The 22,920-nt window shown below is 38.8% G+C and overlaps 1 protein-coding gene across 2 annotated transcripts in view; it reads left to right on the top strand.

Moving 5' to 3' along the window:
* The window catches only part of LOC141413900 (solute carrier family 22 member 10-like), a 102,063-nt gene extending 89,708 nt beyond the window's left edge, over positions 1-12,355 (top strand). Inside the window, exons 4-6 of one of the 2 annotated variants that reach the window (XM_074047832.1) lie at positions 10,210-10,364; positions 10,463-10,631; positions 12,166-12,355. In XM_074047832.1, coding sequence (XP_073903933.1) covers positions 10,210-10,364; positions 10,463-10,631; positions 12,166-12,340 — 499 coding nt within the window. In that variant the 3' untranslated portion in view covers positions 12,341-12,355. Of the gene's footprint in view, positions 1-9,973; positions 10,365-10,462; positions 10,632-12,165 lie in introns of those variants that run through there. The other variant, XM_074047824.1, reaches the window with a different exon arrangement.
* The last annotated feature ends 10,565 nt before the right edge of the window (positions 12,356-22,920 follow it).

Genomic DNA, 22,920 nt, shown 5'->3' with positions numbered 1-22,920 from the left:
GCTTACAACTCTATTTTTTAAGTTGATTTAAGAGACTTTTTATTTACAGGATTTCTGTTTGACTTCTTTTTCCTGAGACTTCCCGTATCTTTGTTATACTCCTCTTTCATATCTTGTGTTGTTTTCTTTATTTCATATGCCTCTTTTTTTATACTCTTTTTAGTTTCAGCATTTTGGAGTTTGTGGAAATCCTCTCTGAATTCATTTAGTTGTTTTTGTCTTTCAAGTTTTTTATCCATTTTCTCTTGATATTCATTGAATTGTTATTGTGTGCTTTCTTTAAGCTCCTCTTCAAGCTCATTGAACTTTCTTATCATCATTCTTTTGAGGTCCGTAACTAGGAAGTTATCCCTTTGTTTTCCATTAAATCTTCTATTATATTATTGTTAGCCTTTTGGGGAGTCATATTCCCCTGCCCTTCCTTTTCTCCCCATGCTTCTATTTTGTGCTTTTCTTGTGTGCTGTTGATTAGTGAGTTGGGGCTTTTAATCACCAGCTTTCTTTCCCTTGACTTAACTTCTCAGCTCTGGCTAGCTTACTTTTTTAACTAAGATGTTGTAATATTTTGGTCCCTATCCTGAAAGTAGAACTAGGCAGTGACAAATTCACAAATTCAATGCCAAGCCAGTTATTTACATAATAAATAAGAAACGCCTAAGCACTATTGTCTAGCAACAGTGGATATTGGAGAAGTAACAGTTGTTTGGATAGAGATACTTGGGTAATTGAAAACATGGTGCTAGAAAAGGGGACAGGCGGGAGGGATGGGATGAGTGGCAAAAGATGCACTGAGGTGTGGTAGCTATAGGGTAATGGGCCCTAATATGTGTAAAGGGTAGTTCAGTCATTGAGGGGGGAGAGGTGTGCTATTGTCAGGGATTTCAGAGGAATAGGATGAATTGGAGTAATGTATAAAGTTGGCATAGTAGACTATTCAGTGAGTGGTGAGTATGCAGGAGGTAGGGGCACTATGGGGAAAGGTAGAGGGAGGAGAGGAGGGAAAGAAGAAAGAAGGAGAAGGGAATAAAAGAAAAGAAGAAAAGTTGGGAAGGGAAAGTGGGGCAAGAGAGGGTGAAGCAAATGGATACTTGGACAAAATGGAAGAGGGACATAGGTAACAATGGATTATTTAAGAAAAAGGAAAACTAAAGCAGATACTTTAAAGCAACTGAGGCCAATAGGAGAAGGGGCCAGGAACTAGAGAAAAGGTTAGTTCAAAAAGAATTAACTTAGAAGGTAACACATATGCACAGGAAATCAATGCAAGTCAACTCCCTGTATAGCTATCCTTATCTCAACTAGTAAAAACCCTTGGACCTTCCTATTATTGCTCATACCCTCTTCAACAAAATTAAAGATATGGGCAAAATGGTTTCTGCTGGGTAGCAAGGAGTAAGGGGGTGTAAGGGAGGGAGTGGGGGAGGGAATGGGAGGGAGTATGGGGAAGGGAGGAGAAATGACCCAAACATTGTATGCACATATTAATAAAATAAAAATTTAAAAGAAAAAGGAAAGAAAATATAGAGAGTAAAAATAAAAGTAAAAAGTAAAAAAAATACAAATATTAAAGAAAAAAGAAAAAATAGTCACTGAAAAGTCTGATCTCTTCCCTCTGATTTCAAATCCAGGTGCTGACACTTTTGACAGGGACTTTCTCAGTGTCTCTGTCACTTCTTAAGGTCATTTTGAAGGGCTGTGTGGTAATCAATGGTGCCCCTCCTTGTTGGAAACCTTTAGGAGGAATCAGCCCAAGGTGTTTGAGCTCCAACTTTCCTTTGTGGAATGGGCTGTCTGGTTTAGGCGGGTTCTCTAAAGTAGTCCATCAGGAACTGGTTTCTGAGCAGTTGACAGACCCCTCTGCCCAGGGTAAGCTAAAATTGAGCTTTTGATCCATCACATTTTATCAAACTACCTTTTTCTCCAAAGTGTTCAAATATGTTGCTGATTTCACCAAAGGGCAACTGTTTCACTCTGCCACCACACAGGCTAAAACATCTCAGCATTCTGCCCTGCCACCACTCATTTGAGTTAAGCTCACTTACACCCCCACTCAGTCAAGGTCACTTCAGTATTCCATTCCACTCCTGTCAGGCATAGGTGAATTGTACCCTCCACTAGTGTTGTCTAGGGGGGTGCAATCTGCCTAACAGCTATGCTGGATTATGTGGTTCCTCAAGGGCAGGTGATGTGTTCCACTCACATGGAAGGATTGCAGACTCACGCAAGTGGAATTAGGTCAGTTCCAGCACAGGCAGGCAGGAGTCCAAGGTTCTGTGTCCACATAATATGGTGGGTCAGGGACGCCACAGATTCTTGCTCAATTTGTTCTGCAGTTCTCTGCACTGAGTTTTGGCTTCTTTTTCCAATCAGGAGGGAGGAAGAGAAAGAAAAAAAGAGAAAAATGGCTTCTTTGGGGTCAAACCAGCACCTGTGCTGGTCCCATCCAGTGCTGAGACTTCCCCAGCTATTATGTAGAATAAAAAACTATTTTAGGGGTTGGTCATTGAACCTTATGTCCACCCTAGGTGTTGACAGCAATTTGGTTGGCTAAAAAGTCAAAGTTACCCAATCTTTGCTACCACAGCTGTGAATTCTTTTTCTTTCTGAAATTGTGGAGTGCAGGGATTCTGCATCACTCAGCCATCTGCCATGTTGGAATCTCCCCCTCATATATATTTTTCTATGTCTATTGAGATAATCATGTAATTTGTCCTTCATTTTACTGATATGCCTTATTGACTTCATTGATTTTTATGACTTGGGCTATCCTTATATCAATTAGGATAAATTCAACTTCATCATGATGAATTGTCTCCTGGCAGTCCTCTTGGATTAAATTCAGTAGTACCTTGTTCAGAATTTGTGTATCTGTGTTCTTCAGAGACCTTGTTCTATGCTTTTGTTTTTGTCATATCCTTTTCTCTGATTTTGAATGAGCATGAAGATTTCCCTTCCTTCAGTTTTTTAGAATATTACTTCTTCCTGAGAAGTTTGGTAGAATTTAGGGCTTTTCCTTTGGTGGCAACTTTTTTAAATTATGGATTCAAACTAATTGGTCATTAGATTGGAGCGGTGAGTGGATTTTTTCCCTTCACTTTCCTCTCTCTCTTTCCATCAGCCAGCACAGGAGAAGGCAACATATTTACTTGGCAGTATCTTTAAATACTGGGAGATGTCTTGATCCTGCTAACCAAAAATAAGATAACAAACTCTATACATAGCCCATTTGAAATTATTTGCTATTCTTTCCATCCTGCCTACACCCTAGGGTATTTTTCTAATAATACTAAAGAAAGTAAGTTTGAACTAAGTAAAAATTCTTTTAAATACTTCTAATATTACTAGTGCCTTATATCTAAATGTTACAAAATCATTTACAGAATTAAAAATGTGTACATGGAAACAGCTATAGTTCTTTCTCTAAGGTATCTACCAAGTTCTTTGACATTTTTGCTCATGACAATCACTAAATGTTCTGCCATTTAGGGCAGACATCTGTCCAGTAAACAATGGTGTATCTGACATCTGTTCATCAGATAAACATTGGTTTATCTGTCATTGGCTAAATAAACATTATATATATTTATATATTAAGCAAATGAACATTAAAGAGGGATTTGAAGTTACTGACAGTACCTTCCTTTAAACATTTGAAAATTTATGATTTCTAATTATCAGTACTATACTTACAATAAAGTACTGACAACCACTAATGTATTACTTTACCAATCAAATTCAAGGTTTAAACTGTGATGCTGCTACTGGCTCCTTATATGTTAGATGTCTTTGTCTTCAAGTACATAAGCTTTCCAAAATAGTTATAAAAAGACACCATACCAACTTGATGTCATAACTCCATTTACAAGTTTGTGCATTTGTTCCCAATTGTAATAAGAGAGGTTTAATAGTATGCTACTATTATATCAATTGCTAAGCTGTTATTCACAGTCACTGAACCAGCTCTGTTAACAGTTGCTGTGCAAAATATCCCAGGATGATGTCATGTTAATAACTAACTGTCCTGTTGATGCAAGTTAATTAGAAACCAGACTTCAATGAAGCCACTGTTGAATTGTTTCATAAACTGCTCCTGAGATTAAGCAAGGAGCTGTGTGGATTCCCTTAAAGAGCTTGCACACACATAAAAAGCTGCTGTTCTTTTCTCTGTGGTATAGAATGACCACAATGTATTCACTCCACTCCCACTCCTATAGCTGATGAATTTGGTCAAACCTTTAGCCTTAGGGCTCTTCTCTAGAAAAAAGTGAGATTCCTTTCCCAATTATATGGTCTAAAAACAAAAATGGATTTCCTGCCTGAGAGTGCCTTGGTTTTTGCTACCTGCTAAGGTGGATGTTTGCCTGGTGATCATTGGTCTCCCTTCTGGTGTCTGAGTTTTTCTGGGGAATTGACCCATTGGTAGATGTTTCCAGGTGCATAGTTGGTTAGTAGGCATAGGGAGAATAGCGGATTCCTTTTCTTCCATATTTCTGACCTGAACTCTTCTTCTGTTTCTTTTTTCTAGTTATTATGTTGGTGAACAAACTTTTTTTATTCATTTATGCACAGGTGCATACACTATTTGGGCAATTTCTCCCCCCTTCCCCGTGCCCCCACCCTCTCCTACCCTACCCACCTCACTTCCAGGTAGAACCTCTTCTGCCTTTATCTCTAATTTTGTTAAAGAGAAGACATAAGCATAAAAAGAAAGACAAAGTGTTTTTGCTAGTTGACTTAAGGATAGCTATACAAGGAGATTCCTAGCATTGCTTCCATGTACACATGTGTTACAACCCAAGTTGACTTGTCTCTACCTGATCTTTACACTTGTTCCTGATTCCATTCTCATGTTGACCTCTGTCGCTTTAAGGTTTCTGTATTAGTTATTCTTCAGTGGGGTCATCAAATACTTTCATGTTTTGGGTTTCCTACCTATCCCCATACCTCCCCTATGTGCGCTCCCTTTCTCATATGACCCAAGTCCAACCAAATTGCTGTATTTGCCCTAGATCTAAATTCCACAGATGAGGGAGAACATATGATTTTAGGATGGATGTTTCCAGCTGAGGTGGTGTCCTGGAAGGAGCAAACTTAATATTAATTAATGTTAATATTTGACCTAGCTGTTGTACATACTGTTTTGGTTTAGTCTCCTCACTTACATTTACATTTTCACCTCTTACCTAGGGGCCAAAAAGGGTCTCCCACATACTGTCTCAGACAGGCTTAACTGTAGCCCACTTCTAGGAACCACCTGTACGTGGAGAAGGGCAATTGGCAGTACCTAGTCCCATTATAAGTGAGTTCCTTGGCATAGCTTAGCTATGGATGTTTTCGAGGTATGATTTACTTTTTCAGCTTTTCCAGTAGATTGAGGTCTCCATGATTTGTGACATCTCCATTTAATATTTAAGATTTTACTTACTCCTTGAGTAATATATGCTATGAGAGAATGCCCATTATTACTCTGAATTGAAGATGGGGGCCCATATCTTGGAATAATCTCTTTAAAATTATGGTCACCTCTGATGCTTTTTCCATTCTGGTGGGATGAGCCTCAACCCACCCAGAAAAGATGTCAGCCAGCACTAACAGAAATTTAAAGTTTCCAGTAGTTTTTGGCATCTGTGTTAAAGTCCACTTGTCTTCAAAGGGATATTTTCCTACATTCTGAGTTCCCTTCTCCTGAAGTCTTCTTTTCAGTTTAGTGTTGTTCTGAGCACAAGGGGCAATTTTTACTGACCCAATGTATTATATGATATAACTGGGAGCCCCACAAATAAGGTCAGATGAATTCTTCTAATGTCTTACGAACATAATGAGTGCTCGCTGGTAAAAGTTTTATTAGTGGGTGGACAAGTGCCTTGGGTAGAAGTATCAATCCATGAGAGTTTTGCCTCAATTTTGAGGTGTTGTCTCACTTATTGAAACCCCATTCCTGGGCACCTTTTCATCTTCTTCAGTATATTGAGGTTTATACAAGTCTAAGTCTAGTTGGGGTATAAGGGTCCCCAGAACCCATTCACACTTGGCAACTCATTTGCTGCCTTTTCAGCAACCTGATTTCCATGAGCAATATATGTATCCACCTTTTCGTGGCCAAGGCAATGCATGATCGACACCTGCTTAGGTACAGCCACAGCCTGTATTGGGGCCAGAATTTCTTGGACATATTTAATTTCCTTGTTTCTCTTTAGAAGTCTCCTTTCTTTCCATATTGCCCTGTGAACATACACTACTATAAAAGCATATTTTGAATCAGTGTATATGTTTATCTTTTTTCCTTTGAGAGTTGCAAGACTTATGTTAGAGCAATTAGTTCAGCCTTCTGGGCTGAAGACACTGGGAGCAAGGCTGCTGCCTCCAATACCTGTTGTCCAGTAACTACAGTATATTTGGCCCATCCTTCATGAACACTATTGTCCATAAAGCTGCTGCCATCAGTAAACAGATCCCAATGTGGTTCTGACATGGGCTGGTCAAATAAGTCCAACCTGCTAGACACACAGTCTCAAGGACCTCAAAACCATCATGGTGTAATGATTCATCTACTTGAGTAGGGAGGAGGGTTGCAGAGTTTAAAGTTGACACAATTCTTAATTTGAGTCAGATAACAGCCTCCCTTATGTTCTAGTAGGATCAACACCTGATGGAGCACATACACTATAATGGGCTGCTCCAAGGTAAACTTCTCAGACTCTTGGAGTAGGTCAAGGGGGCAGCAACAGCCCGTAAACAGGGTGGCAAGCCTCTGGCTGTGTTATCAAGTTATTTTGAAGGCAAGGAAAAGATCATGGAACATCCTCCAACATTTTCAGGAGGACCCTGAGGGCCAGACCTTTCGTATACATACAATTTGAATTCCTTTCACAAACCTTGCAATTCTAGGTCTGGTGCTGTCATGAGACTTTGTTTAGGGTTTCAAAAGCCTTTGGACATTCCCCTGTCCAAATCAATGGTTCTGTGTCAGTTCATTTTATGGCTTCATATAAGCGTTATAGTATCAGCCCAATGTTTGGAATTCAGATGTAACAAAAGCCAACATTTCCCCAGGAACCCATGCAGTTCTCGCCTATCTTTGGGACACCCAAGTTAAAAATGGCTTGTCTCCAGTCAGGCCTAAGGCTGCAGGTTCCATAACTTATCTGGAAACCTAAATATGTAACTTGTTGCTTCCAAATTTGGGTCTTTTTCTATGACACCTTATAACCACATTGTGCAAGATAGTGTAGCACCATAATGATATTTATAAGGTTGTGTTCAGGATCAGGGCTGGCCACCAGAAGGTCAGCCATGTATTGTAATAAAACCCCTTGGTCTAATTGCAGACTTTGCAAATCTCTTGCTAGGCTTTCACTAAATAGGGCAGGTGAGTTTTTAAATCCCTGTGGCAAGACTGTCCAACAATATTGGGTGATAACCTAAATATCAGGGTCCTGCCATTCAGATGCAAACAGTAGTTGAGATTCTTCTTCTAAAGGGATGCTAAAGAAGGTATCTTTAAATCTAACACAGAGAACTATCCATAGTGACCTGGCATTGTAGTTAAGAGGGTGTGTAGGTTAGGCACTGTTCGGTGGACCCTCAGATCCTGTACAAATCTTTATTCATCAGTGTGGGGATTTTTAGTAGGCAGTATCAGTGTATTTTAAGGAGACTAGCAAGGCCAAATAAGTCTGTGATTCAAAAATCTCCTTAGGATTGGCTGAATTCCCTTCAAAGCCTCTTTCCTCAAGAGATACTGTTTCCTCTTAGGGTGAGTGGCTCCTTTCTTTAACAATACGTTAGTGGGAACCACTGAAGTGGTTCTTCCTGTGAATCTATCTGCCCATACTGCTTTACTTACTTTTTTCATAGACTTCAGGTGGTATCAAATCCATTGCAGCTTCTTGGCTTCCAAGCAGTGACTGAAGTTGGAGAGCATTGTCAGGAGGTACCTGTAGGTGGGCCTGTTGCTTTCCAAGTGAAAAGGTTATTTGGGCATTTTATTTACATAATAATTTTCATCCTAGGAGGGGAATGGGACAGTCAGACATATAGAAAATGGTGGGTTAGTTTCTGCTCATCTAGCTTGCATTGTAAAGGTTGAAGCACTGCCAACCTTTGGCCTGTCCCATTACCTCCACCCTGGTGCCAGTAGTGCCAATCAATGATGTCAGTTTTGAAATCAGAACAGAATAACCATCTCCAGTATCCAATAGGAAATCAATTAATTGGGTCCCAACTGAAAATTTTGCCCAAGGCTTGAAACCCCTGGCCTCATCATTCATCACTGGAGTCTAGGGCCTAAAAAGCTCTTGGTCCCTGCTAGGACATTTTTAGCTCTTAATTTTCTCCTTTGCGTTGGACCCTCTCTTTTCCAGTGACCCTCCTCCTTCCAGTAGGCACATTGATTTTTCCCCAACTCTGGATGGCCCTTGCTATCATTTCTTTTTGTCTTTTATGAACCCCTTTTGTTGGTGCTGCAAACAACATAGATCGGCTTTGATTTCTATTCTTCCCTGGCCTTATAAATCTTGTACGCAATCAAGAGTTGTGAGGGATTCATGCCAACTACTCCATCTACTGCTGTAATTATCTACTCATATCAGGAGCACTCTGTCCAGTAAAGTTCATATTGACCATATGGAGGTTCTCAGGGGCCTCTTAGTCTGGGTCTGTATATTTCCTATAGGTCTGATACGTCCGTTCTAGAAATTCAGATGGGTTTTCATTGCCCCTTTGCTTCAGCTCTTGAATTTTATTTGAGCTCTTTTGTTTGGGTACCACTTTTCATTGCCATGCAAGGATGCATCGAGAATAATAACTTATCACAGTATTGCATTGCCTATGTCAGTAATAGGCTCTCAACTTAGTTGGGTTATTGGCATAGCCTTGTCAGGAGGGACCAGGAGAAGATTCCAGGGTGACCTCCCCAGACAGGCAGAGTCAGGTTTCTGGATGCCAGGGTGGAGACTTATCCAAATTGTGGTCAAGGCATTGCAACTTCTTATAGATTTCCTTTCCTTTTCCTCAAGTGTCATTTAAACAGCCAGAGAGCCTGTTCCTGGTTCCTGGAGAAGACAATTGGAGTTCCCCAGAGTTAATCTTACCCCAGCAACTGCTAGGAATTGTCACCTAAGTCTTTCCCCAGCCTCAGTCACGAGCACTTCTCTGCTGAGATCCAGTAAGAGGTTGACCCCAGCGCCTCTTAACACTCAAAGGTGTAAGGACACCCTGTAGGTCACATCTAGGCTTTGCCAATCTTTTTGCCAGAAAACTGGTGCCTTGACCTCAATGACAATTCAGAATTTAAATTTTTTTGAGGAAAAGGAAATAAGAATAAGATTTATTATTTATCAACATAAAGAATCAATGTCTCAAAGCACTATCTTCCTACTTGTAAGAGAAAATGTCCGCCTATTAAAGGAGAATTCAGGGGCTCAGCTTGACTGTGTGACCAGATGCATCTTCACCATGGCCATTGGCTTTGATTCTCCAGGAGTCCGGCACCAGTTCTCTGAAACTGTATGTCTTGGTTGACAGGTTTACTGCTTGGTAGCCAGTAAGAGATAAGGGGTAAAGAGCTGCATGGAGAGCAAAGCCTCTTTGTTACTGGTTTCTCCAGCAATTCAGTGAAAAGTGAAAGAAAGTTTAACCAACAAACAGAGTAAACACGCCAGCAGGCAAGCTGGCTATACAAAAAGTTTTCTTTCTTTTGTGGTCCCTGCTATACTATAATCTCAAAAAAGTAGAGTCTTTCAGGAAGTCTTTAAGCAAATTAGATGCCTTCTTCTACTCATAAATCATTCATATCAACCTCGCCTAAGGCCACCAGATTCATGAGATCTGTGTACTGATTTAACTCCTTTATGGTGTCAAAACTATACATACCCTGTACTATGCTAAATACATATGTTAGAATAGTGAACACTTGAGATATATTGCTATTATAATATATCTGAGATGCATTCATATGCTATCAGTTGGTATGAGAGGTCCCCTGATAGTTACATGAGGAAGTTTTGAAATCAGTAGTCTATACTGTTCATAAGGAAAATTAATCCGATAATATTTTTGGTGTGGATTTAGCTCTTAATATTCCAGATTTAAGGTATAAGGAATCCTTATTCAAATATTTTCTGCATTTCAATACATGCTCTCATTTTTTTAAAGCTTTATGAAAACATTTTATGCTGCCCTAATCTGCCATGACTCTATGCTTCTCAGATTTGGGCGAAAGGTGATGGTTAAGTGGTGTTTGCTCCTGGTGGCCATATCTGGGACCTGTACTGCCTTTGCTTCCAGCTTCTTCATCTACTGCTCGCTACGCTTCTTGGCAGGTTTCTCTTCCATGGTCATCTTAGCAAATAGCCGTATGCTTGGTAAGTCAACAATTTCGATCTTTGTTTTCTATGTCTTGGATTTGACCTTGAAAAAATAATTTTATTTAGATTTAATATTCTGTCCTGTTTTCTTCCAGCTATAGAGTGGACAAGGATTCAATCCAGAGACTCTTTATTAACACTTATAAACAGCATTCATGGAATTGGAATCACAGTCCTGGGAGGACTGGCCTTTATCTTTCGAAAGTGGAGAACCCTTCCCCTGGTGGTAGCTGCACCATGCTTTCTCTTTTTCCTCTCTTCAAGGTATGAACCTTCTAACTCCTGTTGTATAACTATTTCCACAAATGAACATTAGTATTGAATTTATTTCCTTATTTTATGCATGGACCTAACACATTTTCTTATCTGCTTTCTTTGACCAACTGGAGAAGCAGAATGGAAATAACAATGTCCATTCTGCTGAGAGTTCTAATCATTTTCTGTGCTCTTTGTCTCAACAATTATCAAGCAGAGTGAGCAAAGAATTATTCCAAAATTATTTTCTTCACACAAGGAAGGGGTGAGGATAAGTAAGACAACTAAAAAATTAGCTAGCATTTGTTGCCCTTAACTCAGAGAAACTAAAGCAGATACCTTAAAAGCAACTGAGGCCAATAGGAAAAGGGGAACAAGGAACTAGAGAAAAGTTTAGATCAAAAAGAATTAACCTAGAAGGTAACACCCACGCACAGGAAATCAATGAGTCAATGTCCTGTATAGCTATCCTTATCTCAACCAGCAAAAACCCTTGTTCCTTCCTATTATTTCTTATACTCTCTCTACAACAAAATTAGAAATAAGGGCAAAATAGTTTCTGCTGGGTATTGAGGGAGTGGGGGGCAGAAGGAGGGGGTGGAGTGGGTGGTAATGGAGGGGTTGGAGGTAGGGGGGAGAAATGAACCACGCCTTGTATGCGCATATGAATAATAAAAGGAAAAAAAAGTAATAAAAGCCTAAACATTTTTTAACAAAATAAAAATTATTTTCTTTAACAAAATGTAGAGATTGAAGTGTTTCAAAAAGAAATTCCGGTGACTCGTTTTTAGTCTTATGATGAATTAGGATATGGCAAAGATTTTAGTGCTCTTAATATTTGCAGGTGAAATTTGACAAAAAGAAGAGGCAGCAAGTTTATTTATGTCTCATGGCCAGTTTCTTGAATACTAAAAATCAGCATGTAGTATAGGTCATATATTTCATGTGTTCAGCACAGATGTTTGTACAGAATTAATAGAGTGAAATGAATTATGACAGAGAGGAGAGTGCAATCCCTGTCTGGCTCATCCATTGTCTCTTTCTGTCTTCATAATAACACAACCAGGAACACAGCACTGCTGTCCCTCATCTTAATGATGGGGAAATTTATATTGTAAGTTAACAATGCTCTTTGCAATGGCAGGTATAAAAAGCCAAATTTAAGCAATTTTAAACTTAAATGATTTGGAGAATTTAAAAAATGCACATATCCTGAACACAAGTTATCTGACACTCATGAAGTAATTGGAAGAGAATTATGTATGTTAGATGCCCTCTATCTTAAGCTTCCTACGTTTCTTAGAATGCACCCCTCTTAGTAGGCAGGAGGTTACTTGAATCCAGTGTTTGTGTTGATAACCATGAAGGTGTACTCCATAGAGTAATTTCCTTATCTTTTTCTGGTATTTGTCTCATAAGATGCAGACGCCTATTCCCAATCCATGGAACAGTGTGTAGTAGATGAAATGCTAAAGGCATCTGTAGCAAGTAATCATATGAATAACAACAGAGAGATAACTACACTTTTGTGTTCTTTTATCAGGTGGTTAGTGGAATCTTCTAGGTGGCTAATTGCCACCAATAAACCAGAACAGGGATTAAAGGCTCTTAGAAAAGTTGCACAAATAAATGGAATTAAAAACTCTGAAGAAACTTTGAATGTGGAGGTGAGCATAAAGGGAAGGCGGTTATGGGTACTAATGGATGACATAAGCTGACATATATACTTTCTCCTTACTAAGATATATAAGGCAGCTATCAGCTGAATATCTGAGAATATCAGTTCAGTTCCCCCATTTTTAATGAATGTATTATTCAGCTGTTTATTACCATACCAAAATACACAAGACAGACTGAAATCAAACTTGATTTAATTTTGTATGCTGAAATTCCAAATGGCATGGCACAGTCTCTGCCCCTATGGTGGATGGTGATCATGGAGCTTGCAGAGAGGAAAGATCACATGACAAGTCAGGAAGCAGAGAGCACTGGTTGGGACCACGCTCAGGCTTTTATAACAAGTATGTGGTGACAACTCCAAAGGGGCCTCTCAAAGGCTTCCTTATTCTTTTCAAGGATAAACTCCAAATAACCTACAGACCTACCAGTAAGGCCCACTTCTTAAAGGTGGGCGTTTCCACCTTTCCACCACTTTCCAATACCACCTTGGGAATAAGCCTCCATTAACATGGAACCTGTGAGACACCCAAACCATGCCTAAGTCATACCAAAGACCATCTCATCTTATAAAAGTCACTGGGCAATATGTAGTGATCTCTTCCTTTAGTTTGTTTCTTGATCTGGAGCTGTAACTTATGAACATTTGTGGATAACTTACACTCCTCAATGCCCTTCTCTCCAAATTTTATTTCTACATAATTAACTGGATGCTTCCTTAACTCCCACCTAAATTTTCCTTCCTTTTACTTTCACATCTGTATTTGAACATATGCTATATTACATTACTAAAATATCTTTCATGTCCTGCTTTGTATCACTACTCAACATAATACTTGGACTATGTTGTCAAATGACACATTTCTTCTTATTTCTTTTTTTTTTTTGTCAAGTCAAATACCTTGCTATGTATTTTTTCCACAATGTATCTTTTTATTTTATTTTTTTAATTTTTTTATTCATTTATTCATATGTGCATACATTGTTTGGTCCATTCCTTCCCCTTGACCCCTGTTCCCTCCTTCTCCCCTCCACAGTCCACCCCCTTGCTTCCAGGCAGAACCTGTTCTGCCCTTATCTCTAATTTTGTTGAAGAGAAAGTATAAGCAATAATAAGAAAGACAAAGTGTTTTTGCTAGTTGACATAAGGATAGCTATACAGAGAGATTCCTAGCATTGCTTCTGTGTACAAATGTGTTACAACCCAATATGATTCATCTCTACCTGACCTTTTCAGTAGTTCTGATCACCTTCCTATATTGACCTCTGTCACTTTAAGGTTTCTGTATTAGTTCCTCTGTAGTGGGGACATCAAACTCTTTCCTGTTTTGGGTTTCTTACCTATACCCATACCTCCCTTATGTGCTCTCCTCTTAGCATGTGACCTAAATCCTACAACATTGCTGTATTTGCCATAGATCTAAAGTCCATCTATGAGGTGAACACATGATTTTTACCTTCTGAGCCTGGCTAACCTTGCTCAAAATGATGTTCTCCAGTTCCATCCATTTACTTGCAAATGATAAGATTTCATTCTTCTTCATGGCTAAGTAAAATTCCATTGTGTTTAAATATGACATTTTCTTGATCCATTCATCAGTAGTGAGGCATCTTGGCTGTTTCCATAACTTGGCTATTGTTAGTAGCACTGCAATAAACATGGGTATGCAGGTGCCTCTGGAGTAACCTGAGTGGCATTCTTTCGGGTACATCCCCAGGTGTGGGATTGCTGGATCATATGGCAGATCTATGTTTAGTGTTTAAAGAAGCCTCCATATTGTTTTCCAGAGTGGTTGTGCTAGCTTGCATTCCCACTGTTCCAACACCTGTTGCTGGTGGTGTTTTTGATGATGGCTATTCCAGCATGGGTGAGATGGAATCTGAGTGTGGTTTCAATTTGAGTTTCATTTATGGCTAGAGATGGAGAGCATTTTTTCATGTGTTTTTTGGCCATTTGAAATTTCTTCTTTGAGAATATTCTGTTTACTTCAGTTGCCTGTTTTTTATTGGTTCATTGATTTTGGGAGAGGTTAGTTCCTTAAGTTCCCTGTATATTCTGGTTATCAGTCCTTTGTCTGATGTATAGCTGGCAAGTATTTTCTCCCACTCTGTGAGTGATCTCTTCAGTTTAGAGACCATTTCTTTTGTTGTGCAGAAGCTTTTTAATTTTATGACATCCTATTTGTCCATCCTTTCTCTTAGTTGCTGGGCTGCTGGGGTACTATTGAGGAAGTCCTTGCCTATACCTATTAGTTCCAGAGTGTTTCCTGCTCCTTCCTGTACTAACATTAGAGGTTTGGGTCTGATATTAAGGTCCTTGCACCATTTTGAGTTGATACTGGTGTAGGGTGATGGACATGGATCTAGTTTCAGTTTCTTGCAGATGGATAACCACTTTTCCCAGCAACATTTGTTGAAGAGGCTGTCTTTTCTCCATCGCATATTTCTGACACCTTTGTCAAAAATAAGGTAAGTATAGTTATGTAGTTTCATATCCAGGTCCTCTATTCTTTTTTTACTGGCCTTCATGTCTGTTTTTGTGCCAGGACCATGCAGTTTTTATTGCTATTGTTTTGTAATATAGTTTGAACTCGGGTATTGTGATACCTCTAGCATTGTTCTTGTTGCTGAGTGTTGCTTGGCTATCCCCAGTCTCTTGTGTTTCCAAATGAACTTTAGGGTAGATTTTTCAATCTCTGTAATGAATGTCATTGGGATTTTGATGGGAATTGCATTAAACATGTAGATTTCTTTTGGTAGTATAGCCATTTTTACTATGTTGATTCTACTAGTCAGTGATCTCAGGAGATCTTTCTATATTCTGCAGTTTTCCTCAATCACTTTCTTCAGGGGTTTGTAGTTCTCCTTGTAGAGGTATTTGTTAAGTTTATTCCTAGGGTTTTTATTTTTTTGAGTTATTGTGAATGGAAATGTTTCCATATATTCCTTCTCAGTTTGTTCATTGTTGCTGTATAGAAAAGCTAATGACTTTTATAATTTGATTTTATAGCTTGCCCCCTTACTATAGCTGTTGATGGTGTCTAGGAGTTTTTGGGTAGAGTTTTTGGGTTTTTAAGGTATAGGATCATATTGTCTGCAAATAGGGATATTATGACAATTTCTTTACCTATTTGTATTCCTTTTATTTCTTCTTCTTGCCTAATTGCTCTGGCTAGGAATTCGAGTACTATGTTGAATAGGAGTTGGGGTAGTGGGCACCCTTGTATCATTCCTGATTTTAGGGGAAATGGTTTCAGTTTTTCACCATTAAGTATGATGTTGGCTGTAGGTTTGTCATTTATAGCCTTTATAATGTTGACATACATTCCTTCTAGTCCTAGTTGTCTTAGAGTTTTTATCATGAAGTAATATTGGATCTTGTCAAAGGCTTTTTCTGCACCTTTTGAGATGACTTAGTGGTTTTTGTCTTTGCTTCTGATTATGTGGTTTATTACATTTATAGATTTGCATATGTTGAACCACCCTGCATCACTGGAATGAAGCTGACTTGGTCATGGTAGATAATATTTCTCATGTGTAATTGGATTCTGTTTGCCATTATTCTATTGAGGATTTTTGCATGGATGTTCATTAAGGAAATTTTCCTATATTTCTCCATTCTGGAGGTGGCTTTGTCTGGTTTTGGGATGAGAATAATATTGGCTTCATAATATGAGTTAGGCAGTTTTCCTTCCCTTCCTATTTCGTGGAACAGTTTAAGGAGGATTGGTATTAGTTCTTCTTTAAAGGTCTGATAGAATTCAGCAGCAAATCCATCAGGTCCTGGACTTTTATTTTTTGGGGGACCCTTTATTGCTGCTTCAATTTCATTTTGCGTTATAGATCTATTCAGGTGATTAATATCCTCTTGGTTCAGTTTTGGATGGTCAGCAAGGTCCCTGATGCCCAAAGCTCATGCAGTCTGTGCCCCAGTCACCATTTTCGATCCTTCTGAACAAACTTTTGATGCTTATCTGCTTCCTCATAAATGACTGCTTTTCAAGTCTTGGTCAGATAATTCCAACATCTATGTTCTATCAAAATGTTACTTCTTGATTCCATTTTCCATTATGAGTTCAAATTTCCTGTGTCTTATTATACCAAACAAGTTTAATGGTATCATGAACACTTTAAATAATTAATCTCTGTGCTTTGCTAAGTACTTTAGAGACTATTGTGGTACTTGTTATCAAGTACCTGAAAACAGGCTATCAGCCCGTTTAATTTCATGATGTACTTTCTGTGCTTTGTGTTTCTAATGTCCATTTGTTTCCAGATGGGTGGTCTCTGGAGACTCAGAAGATTTTTGAGAACTTGCATCCTGGATGAAGAATCTGGACAAGATGTGGAAATGTAGTGAGAGAGATAATAAAGTTTATTGAAGGTGATGAGAAGGCATCATAAATAGCATGAGTGGGCCCTACCAGGTGGGATAGAAAAAGCTCTGTTTTTTAATTCAAAGAGCATTTATAAATCACAAGGGCAAATGGTTGAAATAAGTGCATGGTCAGTGCAAGATGGGTTAAGATGATTAACAAGTTTGATTGCCAAGATCTTGTCATATAGAATGAGACACTCTGTGTATACACCTAAGCTAACTCTCAGGTATTTTAATTACATGTATGAGGTGTGATTTTATGTGGGAGGTAGTCAAGGTGGGATTTCCTCCAGGCTTCCTGTCTTACAACTGTGGAGGATTTACAATTGAAAAGGGCTCTGCAACTGCTAAGATTTTACAATAGAAAAGAAATTCTCAACTGTACAGGATAACATTGATTGGGGGGGGCAGGTGTCTAACATGACATGCACTAGGAAAAGTCACATGGTGTCTGAAAGTTCCCAGGCTTCTTTTCCTATTTCTTAGCCAGCTTATATTCAGCTTCCAGAGCCTTCCCAGTACTATCTGTATCTGCATCACATCTAGCTGTGACTGGCCTCTCTGGAGTTTTGGTGGAGTCTATCTCATCTGTTTTCATGGCCCTTTGTTTGCTTATCTGTGTGTGGTCCATTCATGAGCAATTCAGAGTTGGGAGCAGGACTCCTGAACTTCCTTAAAGTTCACCAAATTGAGCAATTATCTCTGCAGTGCTCCCAATTTCCAGGTCATTAAGTCTGTCATTTTGCGTCTTGTGAGACAAAGTTTGGAGCCTTAGTTATCCCATTCTACTGCACACTGACATGCTGTGCTCATGTCTTTTACTAAGACGGCAGAAAAAAATCATAAACACACTGCTAGGCAGGTGTTGCTTCAGAATCTGGCCTTTCCCCCAATGTGGCTGCCTGTATATATATTTCATGCTCTACCGAGTTGCTCCATGACTTATTTACAGTTTTCAAGTGACATTTAGTTAGAAACCAAGTGCAGTATGCTTATTCCTTGTAACCCAGAATCAAAACCCTTATTTTTTTAATTTTTATTGTTTTATCATTCATATGTGCATACAATGCTTGGGTCATTTCTCCCCCCTGCCCCCACCCCGTCCCTGACCACCCACTCCACCCCCTCCCTCTACCCCCTACCCCCTCGATACCTGGCAAAAACTATTTTGCCTCTATCTATAATTTGTTGAAGAGAAAGTATAAATAATAATAGGAAGGAACAAGGGTTTTTGCTACTTGAGATAAGGCTAGCTATACAGGGAGTTGACTCACATTAATTTCCTGTGCATGTGTGTTACCTTCTAGGTTAATTCTTCTTGATCTAACCTTTTCTCTAGTTCCTGGTCCCCTTCTCCTATTGGCCTCAGTTGCTTTTAAGGTATCTGCTTTAGTTTCTCTGCTTTGAGGGCAACAAATGCTAGCTGATTTTTTAGGTGTATTACCTATACTCACCCCTCCCTTGTGTGCTCTGGCTTTTATCATGTGCTCAAAGTCCAATCCCCTTGTTGTGTTTGCCCTTGATCTAATGTCCGCTTATGAGGGAGAACATACGATTTTTGGTCTTTTGGGCCAGGCTAACCTCACTCAGAATGATGTTCTCCAATTCCATCCATTTACCAGCAAATGATAACATTTTGTTCTTCTTCATGGCTGCATAAAATTCCATTGTGTATAGATGCCACATTTTCTTAATCCATTCATCAGTGGTGGGGCATCTTGGCTGTTTCCATAACTTGGCTATTGTGAATAGTGCTGCAATAAACATGGGTGTGCAGGTGCCTCTGGAGTAACCTGTGTCACAGTTTTTTGGGTATATCCACAAGAGTAAAACCCTCATTTTTTAGGGGAAGCTTATACCAGCAAAGCAAACTATTAGTATCTGTTTCATCTTCGTAGCATATGTACAAGTGTTGGATTGATTAAATGTTTTCTATAATACTTTACATAATTAACATTTAAAAAGGAAAAATAAATAATGGGAATGGAGGGAGAATAGAAAGCAAAGCAACTCATAAAGTTTGATAAGAAAAGAGAAAACATATGAGAAAGGGGGAGCGATTAGGGATAGTCATAGGAGACATGTCTTTGAGTAGATGTTAGGAAGTGACGTTCCATGTGTAAATGACGGGCCAAGCTTGGGGCACAGGAATGTGATGCTGTGAAATACGGAAGAAAGGCAGAGTTAGGGGTGGGAAAGATTGGAGTGAGTAAAGTAGAGGCAAAGATTTTGCTTATTAATAATCCTGCAGGAAGTCCTGAGCAGATTTTTGTGTTCTTACATTTCTATATCCCTAATTGTTCTACTTCAATTTGATCAATCTCATAAGTTTTAAGTGGCATGAAAAATTACAAATTTACATGCCACTCCATAGACAGCCAGTCCCATGCTAGTTCCATTGCTCTCTTTTTTCCTAAATCATTTCACATATCAACAATTAATGATAGATTTGAAACTTTCTGACCTATTTCCCTAAATACTAAATTATTCATGCAAGTATATGTCCCTTTAAATGATTTTTGTAGAAAACTTCAAATTCTTATAGTCTGGATTCACTTCACCATAGGTATATATGCTAGTCTTTATAAATAATAGAAAACCAGTGAAGTGGGTTTTTTCCCTTATTTTCCTGAGAATTTCTTTAAAAATCAGGTAATGAAATCTTAAAATTTGGTCAACTTTGTAGGCAAATATCTCCTATTTACTTGTCCTCAGAATTTTTTCCTGAAAATACAGAATAGAAACAACCAATCCCCTGAGGAACAAATGAAAATACACATTAAAAGAAACAGGAAAGATGAAGTGACTTTGTGTGCCTTTCATACACAAATGCAATCTGGTCCTCTGAACATCAGCTTTAAACCACCGAATATTCCTCAGTGATTCACACTTACTTTGAGATGCCATGATGCCTGTGTAGATCCAAGAAAGCAATTTTGAAACTTTAGGTGTTCATTTGGTCTTTTTAGATACCTAAGAAATGTTGCATTTAGAAGTGTAGGGAGATTGAAAATATTAAATTGATTTCCTATTCATTTTAAGTGAAATTGTGCACACTGAAGAAAAGCTCATGTGTAGAAGTTCTAACTCTGAGTGCCTCAGATGTGATCTTATTCAAAAATTGAGTTGTTGCTGACATAATGAATCAGGATGAGATCATATAAAATTAGAGTGAAGTCCTACTCCACTGTGACTGGTGGTCATATAAAAAGGAGAAATTTGGGCACAGAGATGCCCACATAGGAGAATGCCATGTTAAATCTGGTGTTATTTTACAGTCCCAAGTTCCTACCAGAAGCAAAGAGTAAGGCCTGGAATAAATCTTTCCCTAGAGCCATCAGAGAGACCACCACCCTTCCAAAACCTTGATTTCAGACTTCTATCCTCTTACTCTATTGGATAATAGATAGTTGTTTAAGATGATCTACTTTGGTACCTTGTTACAGAAACCCTAGAAAATGAAAATAGCATTGTGCCATTTAAAAATCAGTTTCTCTACTTTAAAACCTATAAGGACTGGACACAAGCAAGGGGAGATGCATTTAATTGCTTTTACCTGTAGACTGAGATAGGCACAGCCCCTGGCCACTTAACACAGAACTTTAACATAGGCTTTAGAAAACAAAGCTGAGAAAGAACTTCATGCATAGCCTTAGGAAAGCTAAAGCTAAAGAAAAAACAAAGAGAGCATGGCACAGTGCACAGTGCAAGTCTAAGGACTGAGACTTTAACAGTTGTGCATATGCAGGTTGTAGGCATGGCTGTTTTGCAAGTTTGAGCACCGAGCCTTTGAGAGAGCTAAAGAGAGATGGGACAGTGCAAGTCTGGGGGCAAAAGACTTTAAGAACAATTAAGCTAACGATGAACTAAGAGCAAACATGGGACAGTAGCAGCCTAAGGAAAGAGGTTTTAAGCAAGTTTTTCAAGATCTGCAAGGAGTAAGGCCTTAACAAATCAAGACAGAAAAAAAAAAAATAAGGGTTGTGTGTCTTCAGCCAAGCATACAACACACCTGCCCCCAACTTTCTGTCTATATGTCCTGTATCTTTTCTAAAATCTCTTGTCACACCAAGTTAAGCCCAGTTAGTCCAATAATAACCAAGGAGTAAGAGAAAACCTCACTCCAGCAAGGGAGGGAGCATGACAAACAGCACCCCCTTCACTTTTCTTAACTTAGGCTCAATATTTCCATTACTTTTGGCCACAAGATTGGATAAACCTTTGGCAACTAAACAAAACTTATTTCCTTTATGTCTTTACAAGAAGGTCATGAGCTCCATGCAAAAATCCTGACATCCTTCCATCACCCACCATCTCTGAAGCTAGTATGCATCCAAGAATCATTAAGTAGAATCACGAGTGTGTGTCTGTAATGAGGGCAGCGAACTTCTGCCTTTTTACCACTAAACCTACCAATGAATGCTGGGCAGAGAGGATCTCTTCAAGATAGACTAAAAACTCACCATGGCCAGCATTGACTCTCCTACTAGTGAGAGGCAGATGGAAGTAGTCCAGGAAAGGGTAAGTCTTCATGGTACACCAAAGGACTCATATGGTGCTTTGCCTTTGTCATCATAGATCTAAGGCACACAGATTCTCCCAGGGGTGTCTAGAAAGTTCACTTTCCATTTTCTATGTCCTGTAAGGTGTTAGGCAGAGACAGGTTCTTCATTTCAGGAAGGCAGAAAATAGCAAGGCAAGTAATGATGAGGATGATGCCATAGATGATCTAAAGCAAAATGGCATAAAATACTAGTAGGGTCAGAGCTGCCACACTAAATTCAATCCTGAAGATCTTGCTCTGCGGGATAAATGGATATGGATAACAATCAGCAAAGATTTAATATATAAATTGTGATGCATGATTTTGAGTTGATTATGTCAGGCAATAAGACAGAACCATTACATACATGAGCAAATAGTCACTTTTGAGATGTCTCTGTAAGGCTTTAGCTATTTTTGTCAGATTCAATGTAAGATAAGACTAATTTTCATCATTCTAAACAGAATAGTACTCATCATACCTAATCGATGAGTGGTCCAAAGATTGATACTTCTTAGCACACAACATGGCATGAAAACCAATAACTAGTGGTTATAATTTTATTAATATTCTAGCGGTAATATAATTTCTTTTTACATTGAACAGGTCTTAGATTTCTGCCCCATTTTAGTGTTTACTCCTGGGAAAGTCCTACTTCCATCCCTGAGAGACCATGCATGGTTCTTATACGTGAGCACTGTGGGGAGAAGTTCCACGTGCTGGGACAAACACTACCAAAACTTACTGCCACACTTGTGAATGCCAATGCAACAAGCAGTATCTGTGTTTTGAAGACAAGAAGAGACCATGCAGACTTTTATATCTGGGTTGAGGAATTAAGAACCACCAACATAATGAGAAATAGACTGCATAGTCTAAGTGCATGTTTCAAACTGATGCAAAAAATTGTACAGGGCAGAGAATATGGAGTGGTAAAGCCAGAGAAGTGTAAAATTATCAACCTAAGTAAAAACTGAAAAAAATTATCTCATTAATTGCAGCAAACCTCCCATTGCATATCAGAGATTCGGCAGAGAGGAAGAAAAAATGAAACTAGAAATAATTTGCTCTTAATCATCCACCTGGTATTTGTTTCCACCATTCTGCAGAAGGTAAAAACCATCGTTTGGACAATTATGGAAGAATCTAACATGTTATCCTAAACATAGCAATGTTACAATTAATGTATGATTTAAATCAACCAGTCATTCTGATTTTCTCAGGGAAGGGATGTTAGCAATGTGGAATTTACATTGGTAAAACCAGAGATGTTCCAGGTTAACCTGGATGAGTGACCAATCAAGTAAGTACACATATGGTAATGTCAAAGGTCCGGTGTTGAAAAAGACTAATAAAATAGGAGGACTTGTGATTACACAGGATGAAGAAGACCTAGATCTAAGATGAAGATAGGCATCAGGACCCAAGAATGGGGACTTGTATTTGGAAAAAATGTAAGACACAAAAGGAAGTGTCAGAGAATGAGTTCTGCCTCATGTTGAAAAATCCAAATGTAACTTTATAACATTGGAAAGTGCTGTGCTGAAGACCCTACACATGAATCAGTGATGATATTCAGGAAAAGGTATGCAAGCCACCAATCATTAATAACAGTAACATTTCTTTCCAAAAACTTTTCAGTCTATATTTATTAAAGATACTAGGTTGGGAGAGATGCCCACCATATTGGGCAAGGTTTA

The sequence above is a fragment of the Castor canadensis genome, chromosome 1 (assembly GCF_047511655.1).
Source record: "Castor canadensis chromosome 1, mCasCan1.hap1v2, whole genome shotgun sequence".
NCBI classification, from domain to species: domain Eukaryota; kingdom Metazoa; phylum Chordata; class Mammalia; order Rodentia; family Castoridae; genus Castor; species Castor canadensis.
This window is presented reverse-complemented; position numbering and strand designations above follow the sequence as displayed.